The sequence below is a fragment of the Lithobates pipiens genome, unplaced genomic scaffold, assembly GCF_037356315.1.
Source record: "Lithobates pipiens isolate NorthernLeopardFrog02 unplaced genomic scaffold, aLitPip1_a1.2 Scaffold_28, whole genome shotgun sequence".
NCBI lineage: Eukaryota > Metazoa > Chordata > Amphibia > Anura > Ranidae > Lithobates > Lithobates pipiens.
Window position 1 is genome coordinate 202,165,220 of NW_027507789.1, and position 25,980 is coordinate 202,191,199.

The 25,980-nt window shown below is 47.0% G+C and overlaps 1 protein-coding gene across 1 annotated transcript; it reads right to left on the minus strand.

Annotated features, from left to right (window-relative positions):
- Window positions 1-770: 770 nt before the first annotated feature.
- Window positions 771-8,439, minus strand: RPS21 (ribosomal protein S21). Its single transcript, XM_077460294.1, has 5 exons — window positions 8,356-8,439; window positions 6,607-6,670; window positions 2,106-2,177; window positions 1,409-1,464; window positions 771-842 (listed from the first exon to the last, which is right to left on the minus strand). The coding sequence occupies exons 1-5, from the start codon at window positions 8,403-8,405 to the stop codon at window positions 833-835; spliced, it is 252 nt and encodes an 83-aa protein (XP_077316420.1). The 5' UTR covers window positions 8,406-8,439; the 3' UTR covers window positions 771-832.
- Window positions 8,440-25,980: the final 17,541 nt, after the last annotated feature.

Sequence of the window (25,980 nt, forward strand, 5' to 3'; positions counted from 1 at the left end):
TTCCTGCAGCTCCTTTAATATTGCTGTAGGTCTCTTGGCAGCCTCCCTGACCACTTTTCTTCTCAGCTTTTCATCAATTTTGGAGGGATGTCCAGTTCTTGGTAATGTCACTCGTGTCATATTTTCTCCACTTGATGACTGTGTTCACTGTGTTCCATGGTATATCTAATGCCTTGGAAATTCTTTTGTACCCTTCTATTTACCAATACCTTTTAACAATGAGATCCATCTGATGCTTTAAAAGCTCTCTGCGGACCATGGCTTTTGCTGTAGGATGCAAGAAAATGTCAGGAAAGACCTACTAGAACAGCTGAACTTTATTTGGGTTAATCAGAGACACTTTAAATGATGCCAGGTATAATGACTCCTATTTAACATGAGTTAATGTGGATTGCTCAATTCTGAACACTGCTACATCACCAGTTATAAGAGGGTGTGTGCACACTTATGCAACCACATTATTTTCGTTTTTAAAAGAATTCAGGTGTTTTTCAAGCGAGTTGTACAGTTTATAGGTCACAGTAAAGGTGGGAAAAGTTCTGAAGTGATTTATCTTTGTCTCTTTTTTTTTTTACATCACAGAAACCCATCATTAGATTTTCTCATTACTTGTGGGGTGATAACGCTAAAAACACTGGCCACCACACACTGCTTTTTACAAGGTGCATTTAACTGGTTGATAGTCTTGTCCCCCCACAGCTTTCAATTTCACTGGATTGTGCCCATATAAAGACCATTAACAGTTCCCCCAAAAAAAAAAAAACACACACTTTTTATTTTTCCTCAAGATTTTATTTTTCCTTACACGTGTTCATTTCAAAGGTTTCTTTGTTTAAAAGTTCCTAGAAGAGACCAAAAAAATAAATAAAAAACAATTAGTGATATACATGAAGCAGCAAAACCAGTGCCACTATAACAAATGTAGACTGGTGTATACCCCCCAGTTTTCCAACTCAAAGGACTCTGTAGGCTCCAAACTATGAACTGGAGCTAACAAGGGGCCAACTACCATTCCTGCCCTCATACGACATGGTCAAACGGGAAGAAGGTGGGCAAGTCATGCCTCCCACACCTGAAGCGCCAGGTTAATACAGCAACAGTGGAGCAAGGAAAAGGCGAGTTCGATACATTCAGAGGAATGAAACTGTATTTATCAGTTCTCTACCGAAGTTAGGGAGATGAAAACTGTTCCCGGCAGTTCCTACTTTTTATGCTAGGACTGACAGGGCAATAACTGCATACAACCCTTGTTGCATCATCTGCCAATCTCTCATTACCCTAGACTGCCCTTGAGCTAGTTGGACTTTTTTCAACTAGACTAGGTAACCCCTTATTCACCACCTATGATCTTGCACCCGGGAATAGAGAACTTTGAAAGAAGCTTTTTTTTAAACTAACCCAAACTTACTTTGAAACAATACCATCAGCTTTTGCCAGCCTGAGAATGGCATCATTAGATTCACCCTGTAAAAAACAAAAACAAAAAAAAATTGATTGAAAAGGAATTTTCTGCATGTAGAACACACTACACAGTCCTGAAGTCCACAGACAGACATTAGGTAATAAAATTCAAATGTAGGTGGAAAAATTACTATAGATCTATATACAGCCTGCTTCAATGGAGACTGAGTGGCACACTAAGTTGCATTGTGTGGGAGTTGAGAGAACTGGGAGAGCCTCGGGTCTTGCGTACATCTCTGGATTGAGATCGGGGCTAAGGGGAGCTGCACACTACACATGAATGTAAAAAAAAAAACCTTCAGCCTTTACAACTACTTTAATTCCAAATTTGTACGATCATACATTTTCATGACTACCTTATTTACCAGTCTAACTGGTACAATTAGGTGTAATAAGCTGAGGGGGATGCATATTCTCAAAATGCACCAACCCCCTTTCTGAAACTTCAGTATTTTAAACTGCTGGTAAGATCGTACATGGAGCGATTTCCTTTATTTCCTGTCCCAACAGAAAGGGTAAATCTTTCCAATGGAGTAAAACCTGAGGGGTTCCAACACCTTCCTGTTCTGCCCTAAAGTTTTACCTGGAGTAGCATTTCAACACCAATTTTATAGATGAGCACTCATTAGTACTTCCTCACTTACCATTCTACGAATGGTGCCGCAGATAGCGTAGGTCTTGAACTGGCCAGTTACTCTGCCTGTTGTCTTATCGACCTGGAAGAGAAAGTAGCTGATCACACTGTCCTGTCACCATCTGTTTGCAGTCCAGTCCTACTCTGCAGTAGTAGGTATGTGTGAGATACCAGCTGCACAGAAAACAGTCATCAGTGACTTCAACTCAAGACTGATTTTCCCTATACAGGGCATGTGGAAAGTATTCACAGCGCTTCACTTTTTCCACATTTTATGTTACAGCCTTATTCCAAAATGGATTCAATTCATTTTCCTCAAAATTCTACAAATTCCCCATAATGACAATGTGAAAGAAGCTTGTTTAAAGTCTTTGCAAATTTATTAAAAATAAAAATCCCATGTACATAAGCATTCACAGCCTTTGCCATGACACTCACAATTGAGCTCAAGTGTGTCCTGTTCTGTTTGCAGTGATCATCCTTGAGATGGTTCTACAACTTGATTGGTGTCCACCTGTGGCAACATCAGTTGATTGGACATGATTTGGAAAGGCACACATCTGTCTATATAAGGTCCCACAGTTGACAGTGCATGTCTGAACACAAGCCACAAAGTCCAAGGAATTGTCTGTAGACCTCCAAGACAGGATTGTATGGAGGCACAGATCTGTGGAAGGGCACTGAAAAATGTCTACAGCATTGAAGGTCCCGATGAGCACAGTGGCCTCCATCATCTGTAAATGGAAGACTAATGGAACCACCAGGACTCTTCCTAGTGCGGGCCACCCAGCCAAACCGCGATTGGGGGGAGAAGAGCCTTAGTCGGGGAGGTGACCAAGAACCCAATGGTCACTCTGACAGCTCCAACGCTTCTCTCTGGAGAGAGGAGAAACTTCCAGAAGAGCCACCATCTCTACAGCACTCCACCAATCGGACCTGTATGGTAGAGTGATCAGACGGAATCCATTCCTCAGTAAAAGGCACATGACAGCCTGTCTGGAGTTTGCCAAAAGACATGAAGAACTCAGAAACAAAAATCTCTGATCTGATGAAACAGACTGAACTCTTTGGCCTGAATGGCAAGCGTCATGTCTGGAGGAAATCAGCCATCGCTCATCACCTGGCCATTACCATCCCTACAGTGAAGCATTGTGGTGGCAGCATCATGCTGTGGGGATGGCAGGAACTGAGAGACTAGTGAGGATCGAGGGAAAGATGAATGCAGCAACGTACAGAGACATCCTTAATGAAAACCTGCTGGGGAGAAGGTTCATCTTCCAAAAGGACAACGACCCTAAACACACAGCCAAGATAAAGGAGTGGCTATGGCACAACTCTGATGGTCCCTGAGTGGCCCAGCCAGAGCCCAGACTAGAACCCAATTGAACATCTCTGGAGAGATCTGAAAATGGCTGTGCACAGACGCTCCCCATCCAACCTGATGGAGCTTGAGAGGTCCTGCAAAGAATGGAAGAAACTGCCCAAAAATAGGTGTGCCAAGCTTGAGGATGCGATTGGTGCTTCAACAAAGTATTGAGCAAAGGTTACATGGGATTTTTTTATTCTTAATAACTTTGCATAGATTTCAAACAAACTTCTTTCACGTTGTGATTATGGGATATTGTTTACAGAATATTGAGGAAAATAACAAATTTAATCAATTTTAGAATAAAGCTGTAACATAATGTGGAACAAGTGAAGCGCTGTGAATACTTCCCAGATGTACTGCAGTTAAAGCTTAATCAGGAAAAGCAGAAGCTGTAAAGCAGTACTAGAGACAAATAGGGTTATTTTACTTTAACACACACCTCTTCAATTAAATCATGCTGATCATTTTCACATGAAAATCTTGACAAATTAAAAGTGTCATACCAAAATGCAATTTGATAACTTGAGAGAACAGAAAGGACTTGAGACGGGCTAATTATGATTCAAGATAACAGGAATACAGTTACAGAAGTGTGGACTCCATCCAGAGAAACAGATAAGCTTTGGTACATTCTGCTCCACAAAGGATATGAAGGAAAATATTTCACATTCCCATCTCCCACTGAAAGCTGACTAGAATAATGGAAAGAAGTTTCCTACATTTTCAGCTATGAGGACTAAAGGATTAACAATTGTTTTCAATAGGAATCTCAAAGGGCTTAGTACTAATCACCTCCACACACGACTTCTATTGTCAAGCAATGGAGCAGATATCTATGGCAGACTAGAGAACAGCAGGGTGTTGCTAACCAACTGATCAGAGAGCTCCATAGCACCTGTGTCATCGGGCTTTGGGGTTATGTAGATGAGTTTGAAATACTTCTCCGGTCATTGATTGTATTCATTTGACCTCCTCACCTGCTTTTGGCAGGTTTTGCATTCCTTGCGACTTATGGAATGCAAAACTGCTTTAACCACTTGCCAACTGGCTACATTACATTTACTTCGGATGGGCAGGCTGAATGACGTAAAGGCCAATTCCACCTTTTATTAAAAAATGCACTTTTTTGCAGGTAAAAAAAAATAAAAAAATAAATTGATTGAAAGAATTTTTTTTTTTTTTTTTTTTAAAACAGGAGCCTGCAAAGCATAGCACCCCACAGTGTCAGGCTCCTGCACACGCTGCCTAGCTTTGTGCTCATTCTACAGACTGTCATTTTCAGAGCTGTAGGCAGTGTGAATGAACTACGAGCGTGCTGCTTAGCTGCAAGGTCTGTTTGCCGCAGTGGCAAAGGACATGTAATTTCTTCATTCACAGATTAATGGAAACGGATAATGGGGTTGTGTGGGCAGAGCTGAGGGGACACTAAACCATGTTACACCCTAAATACAGGTGTAACATGTTACAAAAAGGTGAACTTAAGGCTGAACCACAGCACAAAAACTCACTCCAAATCCGTTCCGGATGCGTTTCTGCATGCGTGTTTTTGATGCGGTTCCAGATGCATTCCAGGTGCTTTTCACTATACTAGGGTTCAGTGTAGACGTTAACCGATATATCGGTCGATATTTGGCGTTTTTTAATTAATCGGCATCGGCCGATTGTGCTGTTAAAAATGGCCGATGATATATTCAGTGCGACTTGCAATTGACTTCTGTAATAGAAGTCAATGCAAGTTGCCTGAAGACAGCAGTGAAGCAACTTGTCTCCTCTCTGGGCAGTTTGCAAAGAAAAGATCAAAGAGATACAATGTTTCCACTAATGAATGAATTCAACTCAGTGTGTAGAAGTTCTCAGTTTAACCATTTAAAGAATCTTTTTTGACACTTGATGCTTACAAATAAAAATCGTGCATTTTCTGCTAGAAATTCACTTGGAACCCCCAAAACTTGTATATATTTTTTAGCAGAGATCCTAGGGAATAAAATAGCAGTTGTGTATATATTTATTTATATATACATTTTTTTTTATCTAAATTATACATGCAAGTGAACTGATTGGATGTTTGTTTTGTTTAATAAATGTTTAAATATAAGAAATTTTATGTATCACTTAAGGCTGCTTTCACACTGGAGCGGGCAGGCGTTCATGGTAAAACGCTGCCAGTTTTAGTGGCGCTTTACCATCATTTTAGCGGCGATATTCGGCTGCTAGCGGGGCACTTATAATCCAGCTAGCGGCTGAGGAAGGGGTTAAATGTGCCCATGAAGCACTCGGGGCTTCCACACAGACTGCAGGGGAGCCATTTTGCAGGCACTTTACAGGTGCTATTTTTAGCCCAAAAGCGCCTGAAAAATGCCCCAGTGTGAAAGGTGTCTAACAGTTAGATTTTATGAGATGAAGGGGGGGAAAAAAAATAAAATAAAATAATCGGCCTAACATATCGGCCCAAAAAAAAAAAATAAAAAAAAAATCGGCATCATATATCGGCCATGGCGATTTCTAAATATCGGTATCGGCCAGAGAAAAACCCATATCGGTCGACCTCTAGTTCAGTGTGGTTTTGATGCGTTCCCATGCATTTCAGCGCGTTTGATGCAGTACAGTCCAGGAAAAATGCAGCATGGTCTACATTTTTTTCTGGAACTGGAAAGCCTTGAAAGCTGACTACACTGGTGTGAACTATGCCACTGGAAACCATATAACCTACTTTCCATGCATTTTTGATGCAGAGAAAAAACGCACTGAACTGCATGTGGTGTGAACTAGCCCTCAGTCTTTAAAATAGGTAGCATGGCAGCCAGGTGGTAAGCACCCTTGCCTTGTAGTGCAATATAAAACTGTATACTATTTTTGTGAATTCAATTCAACTTATGGAGGGACCTGCAGTTTTGTTGTGCTCCCCAATGTCCTCTGTACCTTCTACAAAAATAGTAGCAACCATTATTTTCTCGGATTGTGCAAATTCAGACCCTGAACTGAACTTGTCAAACCCATTACAAAAAAAATTAAAAATCAAGGCAGCGGTACACTACAACCTGAATTGGTCATTCCTTGCCCACACAGACCAGTAACCGAACAAGCTTCACTCTCTACAAAGCCACATAATTCTAAGTCAATGAGATGACATGGAGCTGCTTACCTCTGCAATGTTCATCTGAACAGAAGCATGGTCCTTGGCATAAATGATTCGGTTGCTGGCAGAACTAAGAAGAAAAAAAAAAAAGGGTCTGGAACAGAATATCAATACAGAGGCACACTCTCCCTTTTCATGCCAAAAAGGAAATTTTTTTAGAATTTCAGAAGTCATTCCAGAGATAGGAATAAACAAACTCTCACCCAAAAGGAAACATCCCAAATTAACAGATACATTTTAAAGTCCAAAGTTAGCCGATTCTGGCTTAGTTCAGGTCTTCGGCCAGTCCGCAGACATACCTGCTGGTCCCTCGAGCCTCCCAGTGGGACGGAAGAGCTCGGGCGACCCATGGAAAGCGACAGGAGCGTCTAAAAAAAAAAATGGCATTGGGGTGTTGCGTGCATCACCCCAGTACAACCCCTTCAAGCCGAGGCTGCACATTTACGGTCGGCGTGAAGGGATTAAAGCTGTTCACTCTGGGGAAAAAAATCCTATAGATGCCGACTTTTAATAAAGGGACACTTAGCTGTCCAAGGGCCCAGTGCCATCCTCACACAGATTAATTCCTCACTGGCCTTCAGGTTCCCAGTTCTGGGAACAAAGAAGCAGACTATGCTGCTTACAGCTGGCTGCCCATGCATAAGCCGCACTTTGTGAATGGTATCGCTGTGATAGTTAGCAATAATTCTAGCAAAAGACCTCCTCTAACTCAAAACTGTAGACATTTGTAAACATTTCCCATGGAGATTTTTAAGGGTCAGTTTGTCGCCATTCCACAAGCGGGCGCAATTTTGAAGCATGACATGTGAGTAATCAATTTACTTGGCGCAAGATCTTTCACAATATAAAAAAATTGGCCTAACTTTTTTTTAATATATAAAAAGTGTATTTTTCCCCCAAAAAATTGCATTTGTAAGACCGCCACGCAAATACTGTGACAAAGTATTGCAACAACTGCCATTTTATTATCTATGGTGTCTGAAAAACTATATATTTGGGGGGTTCTAAGCAATTTTCCAGCAAAAAAAAAAAAAAGATTTTAAAGCGGAGTTCCACCCAAGAATGGAACTTCCGCTGTCCAGAATCCTCCCCCCCCTCCGGTGTTACATTTGGCACCTTTCGGGGGGCGGGAGCAGATACCCGTCTAATACCGGTATTTGCTCCCACTTCCAGCAAGAGATTGCCGCAGTTTCCGCAGCGATCTACGCCATGTTGCATATTTTATATATACTGTGATTCTGTACCAAAAATGCTGCAGAAATCTCGCTCCACTGAGTCTGGCTGAAATCATTAAATCATTTTAACTGTGGGCAGCTGAAGTTGCTGCCTGTTCACTTTCTGGATTTACAGAGGCACGCCTCCAGCTCTGCAGCTCTCATCAGGCCTCTTATGACTCATCCCCTCCTCCCTTCCTGGAAAACTCAGGAGAGAGAGCAAGCTGTGCATGATGTCATAAGAGTAGGCTTTTTACCAGACAAGAAACTGGAAGTGGGCTGTATAAGGTATTTACTGGTAGAATTTTTTCCAAAGTTAAAACAAGGGCAGAAAATTTAATAGATGAAAAAAATTACTGAAGTTCCACTTTCACTTTGGTTCAATGGAGACTTAAAGAGAACATTTATAAAAGGATGGAAAAACAAAAGATGCATAAATCATACTAAAAGACTGCAGAAAGAATAAAGGATTAAGATGGAGTACAGGGAGTACAGTGACAACCATCACAGATGAAGCTTAAACAAATGAAAATATTCGTACCATTTACGGGGGACGTACAAGTCCACAAATTCACCGGCGTCGTTCTGCATTTTGCACCTTGGATACAGTCACGAGGACCTGTCAGGAAAAGGAAGATTTTAAACAGTTATTCATCACACTGGTGCTAAGCCACCTGGCTACCCTTCTATCCAAACCTAAGAAAAAGACTACTGATATTAAACTTCTGTTACACGGCCATGAAACCCGTCAGCAGCGACAGGTCAGCTTTTAGTTTTGGAATGTGATAGTTCGTGTCACAAACCCGGATGTTGAGACCACCTCGGCACCACATTAGTGATAAAGTAACAGGAATAAACCTATACTGCCAAAGTCATACAGAGAGAGCCCATATACTGCAGAACACATGGGGCCAGCACCACCAAATACACAGATTACCAGGTTATGCATACAGGGCCTGAGCTTCTGGAGCAAGCCTATGTCTGGCACTTATTGTTTACAAGTTAAAATCAGTGTTTTTTTTGCTAGAAATTTACTTAGAACCCCCAAACATTATATATATATTTTAGCAAAGACCCTAGAGAAGACCATAGCAGTCGTTGCAATATTTTGTGTCACATGGTATTTGCGCAACGGTCTTTCAAATGCGATTTTTCTTTTTTTAAAGAAAAAAAAAAAAGAAAAACGTAAAGTTAGCCCATTTTTTGCATATTGTGAAAGACCAGGTTAAGCCAAATAGATACAAGATGTTACACTTTAAAATTGGGCACACTTGTGGAATGGCGACTATTTTTTTTTTAATGGTTACCAGTTTAGAGTTACAGAATCTTTTGCTAGAATTATTGTTCTTGGGGGAGGGAAGGGGGGTATCCCCTCCTGCATGATGCCTGGTGATAACGGGCAGCGGCCAAATTGGCTGCAGCGGTTATGAGATAGCTGACCGCTAACTCTAAAAACGGTACTGGGGTGATGCCTGCAACTGCAAGCCTCACCCCAGTATAACCCCTTCAAGCAAATGATATACAGGTATGCGATTGTGCGTGAAGTGGTTAAGGCCATTCATTTCAATGGGCTGGGCGTTTTTGGAGTTATTTCTAGCGCTCCAAACCCACCCCAAAGATGCTGCTTGCAGGACTTTTTTGTACTGTCCCGCAAGCGTACCGAGTGTGAAAGCACTCATTGTAGTGAACGGGAGGTAGCTTTCATGCACTATTTCTAGTGCTAAACGTCTGAAAACGGCCTCAGTGTGAAAAGAAAATATTCTATTTTCTTAGTGCGTACACAACTTCTGACAGCCGATTCTGAATTTCCGAACAAAAAAAAAATGTTTCTCGTACGGGAACAGAACAAACAATTTCCATTTAATGGGCAAAAAAAAAAAAAAAAACAGAAAATCTGAAAAGACTGCGCATGATCAAACAAAAAAAGCCTTTGCCGTACGAGAATATTCGCAAGAATTTTCTTTAATCATTTCGATTTGCTGTGAAACATCAAGAAAAATCAGATGAACGTTCGCCCCAATTTTCTTATAGTGTGTACCCCACTTAAGTATTTTTTTTACATAGCCCTTTCTGGGAACTCAGCCTAATCAAGCTCAGATCAGGTGCTTAAATTAGAAAATGTAGAAGCCAGCCTACAGCAAACAGTCTGAGGGTCAGTGTACATCATAGAAACGCATCTGGATGCGTTCCAGATGGTTTTTGACACAGTCCAGTGCTTTTTTTTTCCCTCCCCTTTTTCGTAACATTAAGCCTGGGTTTACACTGCTGCAATCTCAGATATCGCTTTGCACCCACACTGCAGGAGCCGAACACAAGCAATGTCTGAGCAATGCAAGTTCAACCATACATTTGTATGGCTGAACTCGCATTGGATTCGCACAGAAAATAGTGCAGGGACTTGTTTTACCCTGCACTAGAAGTGGATCGCATGAGTGTTCTCATCTATGCGATCCAATTCCTGTGCGAGTTCACAGCTTGTTAATGATATCCGTAGAGGTTCGCACAAGGCAGTGTGAACTGCCTGCGGGAAAGGTGTGATGCGGGAACTGGCACTGTAATCACGCTGGTTCCCACATCGCACAAGTGTGAACCTAGTCTTAAAGTTGTAATCTGTACAACTAGGAAAGCCAGACACAGCCAGGTGGGGGTTATCTAAAATTAAGCTCAACTGAGAAATAAGGGGTGATCAAAAAAAGATCTATATGAAAAACCTATTAACCTTTCACTGCCAAAGCCATTTTTGCATTTTTTTCCTCCCTCATTGTTATAAAATGAGGCATTGTGGACAATTATTTTGTTTTTTCATTGAATAAAATGTACTATGGAAAAAAAACAATTCGGTCTACAGATGACTTAAAACCCCCAAAAAATTTAAATATTTCCTGAAAGCAAACCCTCCAGAGAAAATCATGGCGATACATTTTAAATTTCCAATAATCATGAAACGATTCATGGAATGAGGTTTCACTAAAATATGTTCATTTTGGGGGAAAATAAACCTACCGCCCAGTTTTTGGCCAAAATAAAAAACGAGGTTGCACCACGTAGCTAGTTAACATGTCAAGTCTTAAAATTGTGTGAGCCCAAGAAATGGCAACATTAATGCTCGATTTTTCATAAGTGACACTTTAAAAAACCCTACACGGCATCAATTTAGGGCCAGTTCAAACCAGACGCAGTTCCATGCGCTTTTTTTCTGCACTAAAATAGCATGCACTGTGTTATCCATGTATTCTAATGGCTCTAGTTCACACCATGCAATCAGTTTCTGGTCAGTGTCCGTTTTTTCTGCACCAATACAGTCAGTTCCGGTCAGTTGATGCACCAGAAACTGACCGGAACTGACTATTGGTGCAGAAAAAAGCGAGACTGCATCTGGTGTTAACTGGCCCTTAGAGTTCACCGTGAATAATGGGCCTAAAATTGATATTGCGATATGCAACGTGTATCAGGACAGACTTTTGTGCATAGGTGCCCCCCACAATTGCATATAGGCCCACATGTCAGGATGGGTGTAACCAATTGGTTTCCTAAACATTTTCATTACATAAGTGACAAAACCACCCCTATGTTCGCAGGTTCTTAGAATGGGAGATCAGTGAACAGATGTTTGCAGATCTCCCTTCCCCTCTACACAAAGGCAACCTCCATGTTGGTCCTGGACCTGCCGATGAGAGCCCAGAAAATGTAGTCAAGATGCATAGCAGGGAATCAACTGTCAGGGTGTGCGGACGTAATCAGATTTGGGATCGATTACATGGCGATGCGGCGATGACGCCACAAAGTGAGTGGATGTGTCGGCGGCAGGTGAGTGGATGCCCGCTAACAGGCGCTGCCATGATGGATCTGAAATGACAGGTGCCCTTTAACTACGTCAATACCGGGGCACTTACACCGCCTTCCCGGCCAAGCAAATTTTCAGCGCTGTTTAACCACTTCAGCTCCGTACCACTTTGCTGGCTTAAGACCAGACCACTTTTCGCGATTCAGCACTGCATCGCTTTAACTGACAATTGCGTGCTCGTGCGACATGGCTCCCAAACAAAATTGACGTCCTTTTTTCCCCCACAAATAGGGCTTTCTTTTGGTGGTATTTGATCACCCCTGCGGTTTTTATTTTTTGTGCTATAAACAAAAATAGAGCGACAATTTTGAAAAAAAAAAACACATAATTTTTTACTTTTTGTTATAATTATCCCCCAAAAATATATAAAAAACATTTTTTCCCTCAGTTTGGGCCGATACGTATTCTACATATTCTTGGTAAATAAAATCGCAATAAGCGATTATTGATTGGTTTGCGCAAAAGTTATAGCGTTTACAAAATAGGGGATAGTTTAATGGCATTTTTATTAATTTTTTTTTATTTGTAATGGCAGCGATCAGCAATTTTTATTGTGACTGCGACATTGTGGCGGACACATCGGACATTAACACGTTATTGGGACCATTTATACAGCAATCAGTGCTATACAAATGCATTGATTCCTGTGTAAATGGCACTGGCAGTGAAGGGGTTAACCAGGGGGTGGCAGTGTAGGGGTTAAGTGTTCCTAGGGGTGTGTTACTAACTGGGGGGGGGCTGGGCTTTGTGTTAGTGAACACTGATCTCTGCTCCAATCACATGGAGCAGAGATCAGCGTCCCTTGTTGCTAAGCAGAACGGGGAGATGCGGTTTACAACGGCATCTCCCCGCTAAGCCGCCCCGTAAGACGATTGCGGGTATCCCCTCGGCGATCGAGTCCACGGGACCTGCGACCGGACTCACGGGGGCCCCGACCGGCACGCAAGCGTGCCACCAGAGCACACGCCATGGCAGGGCGGCATTTAAAAATGGATGTACTTATACACCAAAATGCCTGCCCGTGCCATTCTGCCGACGTACATCGGCGTGCGCCAGTCGGGAACTGGTTAAATGACAATTGCGAGGCCATGCTACACTGTACCCAAACAGAATTTATCATTTTCTTCCCACAAAGCTCTTTTGGTGGTAGCATTTGATCAACTCTCCATTTTTTATTTTTTGCTAAATAAAACCTAAAAGTCTTATTATAAAATTTTGTAAATAAGTTTTCTCCTTCACTGATAGATGGCATTGATAGGCATCACTGATGGCACTGGCAGGCATTTAGGATGGGCAATGATTGGCATTTTCCTGGTGGTCCAGTGTGGTGCCATTCCTGGTGGTCCTGGGTGAGCATCTGAGATGGAGCTGTGCAATCAGCACAGACACCCCCCCCCCCCCCGTCAGGAGAGCAGCCAGATGTGTTTCATCATACACAGACTGTTTCAATCCCCATTCAAAACGTCTGCGGGGGCATGCAGTGACGTCACTGCATCGATTTGGAGGAAGGGCTCCTATATGCTTTTTAATCCATTTTAAGTACAACAACCTTTTTAATAAATATTCCTATGTTACGGAATTATGCTATGGTCCCCTTCTCTCATGCTTTATGATTCCGCAGACTGCATGACTTATGGAAAGAGCCTAGCATCCTGAGAAACCTGTGAGAGGCATCCTCTGAGTCTTCCATTCCTGATGTTAAAGGCTGGGGCTGGGTTATAGCCGAATGCTGATTTGTGCTTGCCCTCTGGTAAGCGGCTTTCACTCATTTGTGGACCACAGTGGTTTACTCAATCATGTAAATGGACATACGGTTCACCAAGAGACTGCATTGAGCAGATTCACTGTGTTTGGTACCTACCCTGGATGACACTTAACCTACATTAAAGGGATTTTTTTTTAAAAACATGTAATACTTGCCTCCACTATTCAGCTCGTTTTGCACAGAGTGGCCCGAACCTGCGCTTCTGGGGTCCCACGGCGGCTGTCACGGCTTCCCCCCGCAAGTACTTCTCACATTAATGCAAGCTCCCTCGCATGGTGAGAAGCGCTTGCGGGCGCACTCCCGGGATACAGCCGGCGGCTATAGCAAGTCACTGTATCACTCGGCCCCGCCCCGTCATTGGATGTGATTGACAGAAATGTGAGCCAATGGCTGCGCTGCTTTCAATCCATCCACTTAAGCCAGTCAACGGCCAGGCTGAGTGGTGAAGAGGAAGTCGGGGGTGAGAGCGGGACTTTCGAGGGGTCAGGTAAGTAAAACGGGGGGGGGGGGGGGGGGGAATGTCAGATGTTTTTTCACCTTAATGCATAGAATGCATTAAGGTGAAAAAAATATTTACCTTTACGACCCTTTTAATCCTTCGGTCTGTTGTGGACCTTGGTGGAGTTATTGTTGGTGCAGTTTCTTTTCTTTATTGCTTATTGTGTTTATCCCACTCATAGTGCTGCCTTTTACAACCTAAACTGATAGTTTATCTTAAATTGAAATATCTAAATCCATTTGTTTTCACACCAGAAGCATTTTATTAAAAGAAACGAGAAAAAAAAAAAAATCCACCCAGATCATTGCCCCCTCCCGAAGCTGGCTGCTATGGGCGACCCCCCCCCCCGGGCTCTGACACATAAGCGGTAGTCTGTCTCGGAGTCTCCCTCCTCCAGCACATGTCCGGCAATCACACAGAGCTCTGAAGAGAATAACCCGAGGCGAGGACCTCATAAGACGGTCCGGGGACTCCCCCAGAACAGAAAGACCTCACAAATCCGGACCCCCGAGCCCCCCACAACCCTTCCCGGAGCCGTCCAGCCCCGCAGAGCCCAACCTCACCTCGCGCTCGCTGTAATGGCCGATATGAAAGAGAAGGAAACTCCTCCCCCGGAAGAACTTTATTACATCGGCTCAGGGAACATTTCCGGGTCATGTCTATCTAAACCGTATCTCTATGGTAATAGGCCTCCGGGAGCGCTTCCACTCCTGACCGCTAGGGGAGGGGGCTACAAGAGAGGAGCGCCATTCAAAAGGAGACTCAGAAATGAGGGCGGGGCTAATAAATCACAGTTGTCCGTGATTGGTAGTGAGTGCAACTTGTGCGGTCCAATCAGAACCGTCCAATCGTCTATCCCAGAAGTCCTTCACCGAGCCACCTGACTACCAGACCCAGGAAAGGAGAACCTGACTGAAGACTTGTGGGTCTCCAATACAAACAGTGGCTGCTCCCCCCCTTGGGTCACAGGACTCCCCGCAGACTCCTCTCCGCCCCCCCCCCGTCACAGAAATCCCCGCAGACTCCTCTGCTCCCCCCCCCCCCTCGGGTCACAAGACTCCCCGCAGACTCCTCTGCTCCCCCCCCCCTCGGGTCACAAGACTCCCCGCAGACTCCTCTGCTCCCCCCCCCTCGGGTCACAAGACTCCCCGCAGACTCCTCTGCTCCCCCCCCCTCGGGTCACAAGACTCCCCGCAGACTCCTCTGCTCCCCCCCCCTCGGGTCACAAGACTCCCCGCAGACTCCTCTGCTCCCCCCCCCTCGGGTCACAAGACTCCCCGCAGACTCCTCTGCTCCCCCCCCCCCCTCGGGTCACAAGACTCCCCGCAGACTCCTCTGCTCCCCCCCCCCTCAGGTCACAAGACTCCCCGCAGACTCCTCTGCTCCCCCCCCCCCCTCGGGTCACAAGACTCCCCGCAGACTCCTCTGCTCCCCCCCCCCTCGGGTCACAAGACTCCCCGCAGACTCCTCTGCTCCCCCCCCCCTCGGGTCACAAGACTCCCCGCAGACTCCTCTGCTCCCCCCCCCTTGGGTCACAAGACTCCCCGCAGACTCCTCTCTGCCCCCCCCGTCACAGGACTCCCCGCAGACTCCTCTCCGCCCCCCCCTCGGGTCACAGGACTCCCCGCAGACTCCTCTGCTCCCCCCCCCCCTCGGGTCACAGGACTACCCGCAGACTCCTCTGCTCCCCCCCCCTCGGGTCACAGAACTCCCCGCAGACTCCTCTGCTCCCCCCCCCCTCGGGTCACAAGACTCCCCGCAGACTCCTCTGCTCCCCCCCCCCCTTTGGGTCACAAGACTCCCCGCAGACTCCTCTGCTCCCCCCCCTCGGGTCACAAGACTCCCCGCAGACTCCTCTGCTCCCCCCCCCTCGGGTCACAAGACTCCCCGCAGACTCCTCTGCTCCCCCCCCCCTCGGGTCACAAGACTCCCCGCAGACTCCTCTGCTCCCCCCCCCCCTCGGGTCACAAGACTCCCCGCAGACTCCTCTGCTCCCCCCCCCCCCTCGGGTCACAAGACTCCCCGCAGACTCCTCTGCTCCCCCCCCCCCCCTTGGGTCACAAGACTCCCCGCAGACTCCTCTGCTCCCCCCCCCCCTCGGGTCACAAGACTCCCCGCAGACTCCTCTGCTCCCCCCCCCCCCTCGGGTCACAAGACTCCCCGCAGACTCCTCTGCTCCCCCCCCCCCCTCGGGTCACAAGACTCCCCGCAGACTCCTCTGCTTCCCCCCCCCCCTCGGGTCACAAGACTCCCCGCAGACTCCTCTGCTCCCCCCCCCTCGGGTCACAAGACTCCCCGCAGACTCCTCTGCTCCCCCCCCCCCTCGGGTCACAAGACTCCCCGCAGACTCCTCTGCTCCCCCCCCCCTCGGGTCACAAGACTCCCCGCAGACTCCTCTGCTCCCCCCCCCTCGGGTCACAAGACTCCCCGCAGACTCCTCTCTGCCCCCCCGTCACAGGACTCCCCGCAGACTCCTCTCCGCCCCCCCCTCGGGTCACAGGACTCCCCGCAGACTCCTCTGCTCCCCCCCCCCCTCGGGTCACAGGACTCCCCGCAGACTCCTCTGCTCCCCCCCCCCTCGGGTCACAGGACTCCCCGCAGACTCCTCTGCTCCCCCCCCCCCCTCGGGTCACAGGACTCCCCGCAGACTCCTCTGCTCCCCCCCCTCGGGTCACAGGACTCCCCACAGACTCCTCTGCTCCCCCCCTCGGGTCACAGGACTCCCCGCAGACTCCTCTGCTCCCCCCCCCTCGGGTCACAGGACTCCCCGCAGACTCCTCTGCTCCCCCCCCCTCGGGTCACAGGACTCCCCGCAGACTCCTCTGCTCCCCCCCCCCCTCGGGTCACAGGACTCCCCGCAGACTCCTTTGCTCCCCCCCCCTCGGGTCACAGGACTCCCCGCAGACTCCTCTGCTCCCCCCCCCTCGGGTCACAGGACTCCCCGCAGACTCCTCTGCTCCCCCCCCCCCCTCGGGTCACAGGACTCCCCGCAGACTCCTCTGCTCCCCCCCCCTCGGGTCACAGGACTCCCCGCAGACTCCTCTGCCCCCCCCCCCCTCGGGTCACAGGACTCCCCGCAGACTCCTCTGCTCCCCCCCCCCTCGGGTCACAGGACTCCCCGCAGACTCCTCTGCTCCCCCCCCCCTCGGGTCACAGGACTCCCCGCAGACTCCTCTGCTCCCCCCCCCCCCTCGGGTCACAGGACTCCCTGCAGACTCCTCTGCTTCCCCCCCCTGGGTCACAGGACCCCCTGCAGACTCCTCTCCCCCCCTCGGGTCACAGGTCTGCTCTGATTTCATTACACAATCATCAGTAATACTCGCAAATGGTTCTGTTTTTGGTAGAATGTGAGAGGAATATAAGAATATCCTATCAGGAGATGAGATATTAGAATATCACTGGACAGGAATACTTCATCTTATATTTGTAGTGTGCCGAATCACTACTGACCTCTCTATACTTCTCTCTATTATTGGTGGTATCGGAGCCTGACGTCACCCAGCTCTACACAGTACAGCATTATATTCTTGTATTTATTGGTTTATGCAAAAGTTAAATTGCCTACAAAATAGGGGATAGATTTATGGCTTTTTTTTTTTTTTGTTTTGTTTTTCTATAGCGATGATCACAAATGGCAATGGTCCCAAAAATCTGACTCATTTTTGGGACCATTGCCATTTATACAGCAATCAGTGCTATAAAAATGCCCTGATTACTGTGTACATATCGCTAGCAGGGAAGGGGTTAACACTAGGGGCCGATCAAGAGGTTAAGTGTTCTAACTGTGGGGGGAGGGGACTGACTGGAGAAGAGAGATCACTGTTCCTGATCACTAAGAACAGACGATCTGTCTATACTCTCCTGACAGAACAGGGGTTTGTTTACCATAGGCGTGCAGGAGGGGTGTGCCTGGTATGCCTGGACACACCCTAATAGATCTGTGCAGTGCCCACTGCCCCCCCCCCAGTGCCGCTGGTCTCCTCCTCCTCTTCTCTCCCCTGCTGCAGGGGATGTTTCAGGATGGAGAGCAGGGTCAATGTGCCATCCTTTTCCTCATAAATACAGTGAACACACTCACTGCGTTCATTCACAAACTGAAGCATAGTGATAATAGTTTACTATGCTTCAGTGTGTTTGAGCTGTGGTGTGCACATCCTAATGTAATAGGCTGCGCACAGCTGATGCTGTTTTAAATTGACTGATCCCCATTCTGCCTCTCTGGAGCGATTGTGGGTGGACGGGGGACATCGCGGCCACGCACATTGGCTTCAGACATGCCTGCTATAGCTCTTGAAGGAACTGCAGTACTGATACAACGATTTGCAAAATAGAGCTGACCTGCTGCCGTATATCGGCGGCGATTGGTCGGCAAGTGGTTAAGCTACTTTAAAATTATACTAAACACACACTGTTTAATTTACGTTGTCCCTTCTATTTCTGTATGTGGATGATGGTGCTGTAATTATGGTAATTAAAAAAAAAAGCCATTGAAATACCTTTCCCCCTTCTTCTTCCAGGACAGCTACTTGGAGAGATGATTGGCTCCGCCCGCTACAGAAAACACAAATCAGACATCATTATAAATGCCCCTCCCACTCCTCTGACCCTCAGTTGTTTTGTGTTTCCAGACCCTCCAAGAGTGTACACCGAAATTTATTTTTCTCGTATCGTCTTCTAGGACAGCCTCTGAGATATAGGGCTCCTCCCTCCAGGACAGGAAACGCGTCAACCCAATCAAATAAAAGGTGTGGTCCTCCAGGCCCTCCTCAGTTTTTGTGTTTCCTACCGGACGGGAAGGAGCACGTCGGAACTAGTAAGGGGAGCTCCTTCTCAGGGGTTTGTCCTGGGGGTAGCACCTGGTGGACCTGGCCCTTAGCACCCCTCGGTCCGTTCGGAGGGAGGAGAGGGTAGCTATCAGTCCCCGCTGCCATTTAAAACGTTCGGAGAGAACGGGACCCCGATGGGTGGCAATCTCCCCCTCTATAGTGCTAACCGCTTGTACCTGGTCGGTCGCATGGCGGGCGAGAGACGTTCGGATCCACTGGCTGCCGTTCGGGTACTGTAAGCGGTGCGTTCGTAAGGAACGCACGGTGTGAGGGGCGGAGTTTTGCATTCTGGCATCCGGAAGTGGGAGAGACGCACTTCCGCCAGATTCGCATCATCAAGGGGTGCCGCAGGACCTGTTCCAGTCCTTTGGGCGCGGCGTTGTGACTACAGGGTTGCCTGGAGCGGTGTGAAGGCTCAGGGAGACTAAGTAAGACACTGGAACTATGGAGGGCGCAGTTGTGCCGGTGGACTCCGGTTCAATAGTCTCCAGCACCTCTCAGGTAAGCTTGGTGAGGGCAGACCAGGATTTACACTGGGGGGGTGGAGGGGGTCACTCTGACCTTGGTACCCTCCCGGGGTGGGGAACCTGCTGGTGAGGGGGGCACTTCCTAGGCAGACCCTAGAAGCACAGTGGTGTGGTCAGGGGTGGTATTTTAATGGGACCCTGTTTTGTTTTTAGGTCAAACAGGACAGAGCCCAGATACCTTTGCCCAGAAGGAAATGTGCCGTGTGTGGGGCTAAGTTAGGCACCGGTTGGGAGAAGCTGCTTTGCCCAGATTGTGTCAGTAGCCTGGTGAAAGAGGACTCAGTGGCAGCTTGCCACAAAGTTTTGACGTCCGTAAAGGATGAAATGGCATCCACCTTCCAGTCGTTCAAGAGCATGATGGATAGGATGCAGGGTCCTTCTGTCTCTTTACCCAGGGCCGTGAGTATGCCCTCCTTGTCTGAACCAAGTCAGGAGGAGGAGGTGGATAAGGAGAGGTTACCAAGGTCATTAGCCTCCTCTAGGACAGAGTCTACTTCTGAGTCAGAGGGGGAGGAAGAATTCATTAGATCAACCAGATACAGGCTGTCTTTGGATGATGTGGATGACCTCCTCAAGGCAATATATGACACTTTGGAGATCAGGGAAAAACAGGTCCAGCTTTCAAAACACGACATGATGTATCAGGGGTCGAGTGTACTGAAAGATAGGGTATTCCCCGTCCATAAATCGCTGATTGAGGTGATCCTGCTGGAGTGGGAACAACCGGAAAAAAGGCAATTTTTTTTCAGGTAGCCTTAAAAGGAGTTTCCCTTTTGAGACAGATGCGGTGCATCCCTGGAACAAAGTTCCCAAACTTGATGCTCCCTTGGCTAAAGTCTCTTAAGACAGACAGATTTGGCCTTTGATATGGGTTCTCTCAGGGATCCCATGAATAAGAGGGGAGACAAGCTGCTTAAGAGGGCCTGGGATGCCTCTTCCATTGAACTTAAACCAGCCTTAGCAGCTACCTGTGTGGCCAGAAACTTAGAGTGTTGGCTTACACAGTTAGGCCGCGTACACACGGGCGGACTGTCTGACGGACTTGGTCCGCTGAAACGTGTTTCAGCGGACAATCCGCTCGTGTGTGGGCTTCAGCCGACTTTTTCAGCGGACAGTCTGGCGGACTAAGTCTTTCGGAATTTCCGTAATATTGTCCGTCCAAACTTGGTTTCAGCGGACAGTCCACTCGTGAGTAGGCTAGTTCGACGGATTAAGTATGGCGCATGCTCAGAAAGGATTTACACGGCCGAAGGTTGCATTGCAGTGTATTGGACGTCGAATTTCTAGTCCCGTCGTACGTGCCGTACACGTCATCGCGCAAGCTTTCAGTGGACTGTCTGTTCGTCGTGTGTGGTCAAGTCCATTCATTCAAAAGTAGGACGAACTGTCGGATTGTCTGACGGACTTAGTTGGACGGATAGTCCGCCCGTGTGTACGCGGCCTTACAATCGCATATTTCAGCGGGCACTTCCAGGCAACAGCTGTTGAAGTCCTTTCCGCTACTGTTCAATGCAGTGGGGTTTTTGGCCGATGCCTCTGCAGAATCAGTGAAATTGGCTGCTAGATCGGCAGCATTAGTGAACGCTGCCAGAAGGGCCGTTTGGCTTAAAACCTGGTCAGGCAACGCAGCTTCAAAATTGAAGCTATGTGGATTACCATTTTCAGGGGACCATTTGTTCGGGCCCGGCCTGCAAGAGGCGTTAGAGCGCACGCAGGATAGGAAGAAAGCTTTCCCAGAAAGGAAAAAGAAAGCTGAAGGAAAGCGCCTTTTTCGAGGCTCTAGGCAGCAGAACCTGCAGGAAAGGGAGGTTCACCCAAAAAAACATTTGTCGGGTCACAAGGGAAGGGGCAGAGGAGGAATTTTATTTAATCCTCCTCAACTCTCCCCTAAAACCCAGTGACTCCTGCGTCCCGGTGGGAGGAAGACTGGGGAAGTTCCTTCCACAATGGGATACTTCAACCGAAAGTCCGTTCATATGAGATGTAATAAGGAACGGTTACAGGTTGGTTCAGTTCCCCTCCCGAATTTTCAGGTTACCAAGGGACCAAGAGAAGGCAAAGGCTCTGGGTCTTCTTCTGGGGTATCTGGTGGACCAAGAAGTACTGGTGCAGGTGCCTCCGGAGGAGCGAGGCTTGGGGGTTTACTCCCACGTATTCGTGGTAAAGAAACCTTTGGGGAAATTCAGGCTGATACTGAATCTCCGCCCCCTGAACAGGTTCATAAAATACAAGCGGTTCCGTATGGAGTCCATCTTCTCAGTAACCAAGTTTCTGTTTCAGGGTTGTCACATGGCCACTGTGGATCTCAGGGATGTATATTTGCATATCCCCGATTCATCCGGAGTCCCAGAGGTTTCTCAGGTTGGCGGTGAGGATGAACACGGGAGTGGTACACCACCAGTTTCGAGCTCTCCCTTTCGGGCTTTCGGCCTCGCCAAGGATCTTTACAAAGGTTCTGGCAGAGGCGCTGGCCCCGTTAAGGCTCAAGGCTATAACAGTGATTCCATATCTGGAGGATCTACTGTTCATAGCTCAGTCGGCCCATCAGCTGCAGAAGGACGTGCAGGAGGCCTTGGGTTTTCCTGCGCTCACTGGGGTGGCTGATAAACCAGGAAAAATCCCAGTTGACCCCCTCACAGGAAGTCCTGTATTTAGGATACAGGATTTCTTCGGTGGAGATGAGGGTGTTTCTTCCTGCGGAGAAGATCAACAAGCTAGAGCAGGCGGTAGCCCAGCTTCAATCAGGTTGGGAAGCCCAGATCAGGGAGGTTATGAGAGTCCTGGGGTTGATGTCATGCTGGGGAAGGCCAGAAATAGACCTGTTTGCAACAGGAAGGTTACACAATTTTTTTCGGTTCACCCACAGGATCGGGCCAGGGGGATAGACGCCCTTGCCAATCCATGGCTGTATGGCCTGTGTTATGCCTTCCCTCCTGTAAGGATGGTGGCGGAGGTTCTGCAGTAGTTCCGGTTGGAAGCTACGGACCTCATTTTAGTGGCTCCTTTTTGGCCAAGGAGACCCTGGTTTGCCAGCGTAAAGAAGTTGGCTGTTCATCCTCCAATATTACTGCCAGTCATGGAGGATTTGCTTTCCCAGGGGCCCTATTCTGCATCCTCAGATAGAGAGACTCAAGCTGGCGGCCTGGTATCTGAGGAACAGATCTTAAGATCACAGGGTTTTTCAGAGAGAGTGGTTAAGACCTTGTTAGAATGCCGTAAACCAGCAACTAGGGCGATTTATGCCAAGATAGGGAAAAGGTTTAATTCCTGGTTGTGAGAACAGGGGGTTGCAAGTCCCGGGGTCCCGGCAGTCCTAGATTTTCTGCAAGCAGGGGTAGAGCTGGGCCTCTCTATCAGCACCCTAAAGGTACAGGTGGCGGCCTTAAGTGTTTTCCTTCAGTCCTCTCTCCAGCAGAATCCTTTTGTCAGGGACTTCTTCAAGGCTTTGGCTAGGTCCAGGCCTGTGAAGATGAAGACCTGTCCTGCTTGGGATTTGTCCTTGGTTCTTAGGGCTTTGACCCGAGATCCATTTGAGCCCTTAGAGAAAGCATCACCAAGTGGATGGTACTAAAAACAGTTTTTTTGATAGCGATCACGTCAGCTAGAAGGGTCAGTGATCTGCAGGCACTCTCGCTCAGAGAGCCATTTTTGTTAATTTTAGAGGACAGGGTAGTGCTTAAGATTGACCCTAGTTTTCTCCCTAAAGTTGTGTCCACTTTTCATAGGACACAGGATATTATTTTACAAACATTTTTCTCAGCCTTAGGCTCCATGCACACTGAAGCTGATAAACTGCAGTTTATTGGCGTTTGGGCGTTTTTTGTAAAAGCCCATAAACTCCACTCTATGTGTCCATGCACACATGGACGTTTTTCAGCTTTAATGAGCAGTGGAGTTTATGGGCTTTTTTCTGAACGCCAGAAATTTGCGTTCAAAGTGCCGTTTTTCAGCGGCAAAAAACGACAACCGCTCATTAACGCTCGTTCATTAGTGTTCGGCATTCTATTTTTCAATGCATTGTGGGATTTTTGGAGTGTCCTCTGTGTATTATTATAAAAAATGCCCATTAACGCTGTAAAACGCTCATTAACGCTAGTATAAAACGCTGTTAAAAGCAGGTTTTTCAACCAGCGTTTTCTGCCAGCAATCTGGCGTCCAGAAATAGCTTTTTTGAGCTTCAGTGTGCATGGAGCCTTATTAGCCCACATACGTAAAATCTCCCAAATTTCTGCTGAAAATTTAACTCCATGCACACTGAAGCTGATAAACTGCAGTTTATTGGAGTTTGGGCGTTTTTTGTAAAAGCCCATAAACTCCACTCTATGTTAGCCTATGTGTTCATGCACACATGGACGTTTTTCAGCTTTAATGAGCAGTGGAGTTTATGGGCTTTTTTCTGAACGCCAGAAATTCGCGTTCAAAGTGCCGTTTTTCAGCGGCAAAAAACGACAACGCTCATTAACGCTCGTTCATTAGTGTTCGGCATTCTATTTTTCAATGCATTGTGGGATTTTTGGAGTGTCCTCTGTGTATTTTTATAAAAAACGCCCATTAACGCTAACGCTGTAAAACGCTCATTAACGCTAGTATAAAACGCTGTTAAAAGCAGGTTTTTCAACCAGCGTTTTCTGCCAGCAATCTGGCGTCCAGAAATAGCTTTTTTGAGCTTCAGTGTGCATGGAGCCTAAGGCGGAGATGAGGCGAGATCTTTAAGTTTGTTAGACGTCAGGAGAAGTCTATTAATTGTTTTAGAAGCCACTAGGGTCTTCAGGAAGTCAGACTCACTTTTTGTAAATTTTTCGGGCGCTCGCAAGGGCTGCAAGGCGTCCAAATCATCTATCGCCAGGTGGATACGAATGGCGATAGTTAAAGCCTATGAATTAGAGGGGAAGCAGGCTCCCTTAGTTAAGGCACACTCTACCAGGGCGGTTTCCGCATCATGGGCAGAGAGGGCTGGAGCCTCTCCGGAGGAGATCTGCAACGTGGTCCAGCTACTCTACGTTCGCAAGACATTACCGTCTGGATTTATGGTCTGATAAAGAGCAGACTTTTGGACGAAAGGTCCTCCAGGCAGTGGTCCTGCCCTGACAAGGTGAGCTCCTTGCTTATCATCTCAGAGGCTGTCCTGGAAGACGATACGAGAAAACTGGAGTTAGACTTACCGGTAACTCTTTTTGTAGGAGTCTTCCAGGACAGCCTGGTTTCCCACCCAAAGTTGTTTAAGTTGGACTAAGTGGTGAGGATGTGTACTAATGTGATTGTTAGTGTGTTATGTCTTTCAGAGCCTTCTGGTGGTTCTTGGAGTAAAACTGAGGAGGGCCTGGAGGACCACACCTTTTATTTGATTGGGTTGACGTGTTTCCTGTCCCGGAGGGAGGAGCTCTATATCTCAGAGGTTGTCCTGGAAGACTCCTAGAAAAAGAGTTACTGGTAAGTCTAACTCCGGTTATTTATTTTCTTCCTTATAGGTCTGGTTGGTGAACCCCACTTTTGGTTCTATATAGTCAGACAAGTTGTGGCTGTCTGCTGTTTTTATTTTTTCTCTCCTTTTTTTTTATTTGCTAAAAAAAGGGTTCCTTTTTAAAAAAAAAAAAATTTCTAGGGTTGCACTGATACCGATAATGGTATCTATTTTCACCAGTATCACTACTCGTGCAAATGCGCCGATAACGCTGACCGATGGGGCTAACTGTGTATTGATGCTTGGTATGATCCTTTTTTCTTTCTTACATACATCATGGATGAGAGCAGTTGTGTTGTTCTCATTGGATAGTTGCCCCTCCAGTTTGGTCGATACCTATGAGGTTGTTCCAGCCAAGAGGAGATGCCATTGGAGATCCGGGGGTTCTCGCCTTCATTTAGGAGAGCTACCTATCTGGGTATCCAGGCTTGTCTGATTCAGTGTCTCTGAACTCCGGATCCACCTGTTCCGGTAATGCCCCATACACACGGTCGGACATTCCGATGACTAAATCCATCGGATTTTTTCAGACGGATTTTGGCCCAAACTTGTCTTGCATACACATGGTTGCTCAAAGTTGTTGGAAAATCCAATCGTTCAGAACACGGTGACGTAGAATACGTACAACGGGACTATAAACGGGCCAATAGCTTTTGTCTCGTAATTTATTCTGAGCATGTGTGGCACTTTGTCCGTCAGAAATGTCTACACATGATCGGAATTGAAACGACCAGAAATTGGATTTATGTTATAGGACTGAAATAACTATTTGTTTCAAATATTTTTTTTCATTTATTTCACCACATTGGAGTTCAATATTCATTCTTTATTTTTAGGGTATTCGACTGTTCAGTATTTTATATGCATCACAATTGTATTCTTTGTTTTAGCGCTACATTTTTTTGCACTTTCCTATTTGAATATTTGTCACATTTCTGTGTAGCCGCTGTTTAGTTTTTTTATTTTCTCCCTTCGTCTTTCAGGACAGCACCATGAGAGAGCGCAGCTCCACCCACTTTCCCAGGAAACATTGCAGTTTTCTTTTAAAGACCGGTCAGTTCCACCATGGCCTCAGTCATAGTGTTTCCTCCGGCCATGGTGGAAGTGCTGCAGGGAACCAGGGGGTGCTGCGCTGTCTCCAGGTGGTGAGAGTGGAGGACATACCTGTGTGGTTTGTTTCTTCTTCTAGGACCACCCCAGCCTCCTCCCTGACATGTGGGGGACGCTCCAGAGTTCCCCTCTTC

Coding starts and splice junctions, on each gene's coding strand:
- RPS21 (XM_077460294.1), bottom strand. CDS start 8,405: ATGCAGAACGACGCCGGTGAATTTGTGGACTTGTACGTCCCCCGTAAA. Junction 6,671..8,355: donor TTGTACGTCCCCCGTAAATG/GTACGAATATTT, acceptor TTTTCTTCTTAG/TTCTGCCAGCAACCGAATCA. Junction 2,178..6,606: donor TTCAGATGAACATTGCAGAG/GTAAGCAGCTCC, acceptor TTTCTCTTCCAG/GTCGATAAGACAACAGGCAG.